The 1,355-nt window shown below is 36.0% G+C and overlaps 1 protein-coding gene across 1 annotated transcript; it reads left to right on the top strand.

Annotated features, from left to right (window-relative positions):
- The first annotated feature begins 364 nt into the window (after nucleotides 1-364).
- On the top strand, nucleotides 365-856 carry LOC118754468 (cuticle protein 5.1-like). Its single transcript, XM_036489345.1, has 2 exons — nucleotides 365-418; nucleotides 542-856. The coding sequence occupies exons 1-2, from the start codon at nucleotides 407-409 to the stop codon at nucleotides 767-769; spliced, it is 240 nt and encodes a 79-aa protein (XP_036345238.1). The 5' UTR covers nucleotides 365-406; the 3' UTR covers nucleotides 770-856.
- The last annotated feature ends 499 nt before the right edge of the window (nucleotides 857-1,355 follow it).

Below are 1,355 nucleotides of genomic sequence, written 5' to 3' on the forward strand. Positions count from 1 at the left end.
CAAGCAGAAACAAGCCAAGCTTATCATTTTACACACACACGTATTGAGACATTAAATCAAAGCAAGTCTGTTAATGGCATGCTTTTGTTTTTATTGACCTCACACAATTGCAGTACGAGTGTCTTTTTAAAAATAAAAACGTATTTTGACACTGAGGACGCGCTACGTGTTTAGACCACAAGAAAAATCGCGGTTTTATTTTTGTAGTTACACCTATCCATCAAGTTAACTTAGTATGGCAACATATGCATGAAAGGGAGATACTTGTCGGTATACATGTGTGATTGTAGAAGCGACGAAATGCATTAGCTTAATTGTATTTAAGCTCAAGCATTTATCGAACTTATCATCAGTTAAAGTTTGCTCTACTAAAGTAAAACAACTACCAAACAACAAACAAAACAAAATGTTCAAATACGTAAGTTAAAAGCATTCACCTCACTCATGTGCATATATTTATATGCAGAAATGTATATGTATTAGAAATAAATAAAAAAATTTAAGATTTACTAATCGTACTTTTCCCAATCTTTTCCCGTAGTTCGCACTCGTTTTCGTGGCCCTGTTCGCCTACGCTGCTGCTGAGCCCAAACCAGCTGTCGTCGCTGCGCCCTTCGCATACTCAGCCCCATTGGTTGCTTCACCCTACGCTGCTGCCTATGCTGCTCCCTACGCCGCTTACGCCGCTTCTCCCTATGCCGCCTACGCTTCACCCTACGCTGCCTACTCCGCTTACCCATACAGCGCCGCCTATGTGCTCCGCAAGTAGATGGAATGTAGTAGCAGCAAATCTGTGATAGTAACTGGAACTGATTGGAAATGGAATTTTCTTAAAAAAAAAAAACAATTCTTTTAAAATAAACCTTAACACGAAAATCAAATGCAAAAACTTTTTATTTACTTATTGAAACTAGGACTGCCTCTTTGAGATTATTTAACCGAAGCTTAGCTCCTATCTGTGATATTCGGAAATGCAAATCTACTACTCTTCCGGGATATGTGGATACATGGATGGAAAAGTATCTATTTATTTATTCATTTATTGACAGCTTTAAAAGACATATAACAAATCTGGAAATTTGCAATATTTTCTCACTCTTTTATTTGGTACAATTTTAGGTTTATAGTGTTTATGAGGACTACTTAATATTGTAATACCGAAATTAAGAATGTTCTTATATTAGCCAAACAAAAACTGACATACTAAATCATACCTACTTTAAATTTACTCAAAAATCCTTCTCTTTCTGGTACGAGCTCTACTCCGAAAAATCAGTGGCTAGTAAGGTATTTTGTGATTTAAACTAGCAATTGTTTTTGAAGGTAATCTTTTTGATGATCAATTCAAAAGGCAT

This window comes from Rhagoletis pomonella, unplaced genomic scaffold (genome assembly GCF_013731165.1).
Source record: "Rhagoletis pomonella isolate Grant_MI unplaced genomic scaffold, Rhpom_1.0 Rhpom_scaffold_03949, whole genome shotgun sequence".
Lineage (NCBI taxonomy): Eukaryota > Metazoa > Arthropoda > Insecta > Diptera > Tephritidae > Rhagoletis > Rhagoletis pomonella.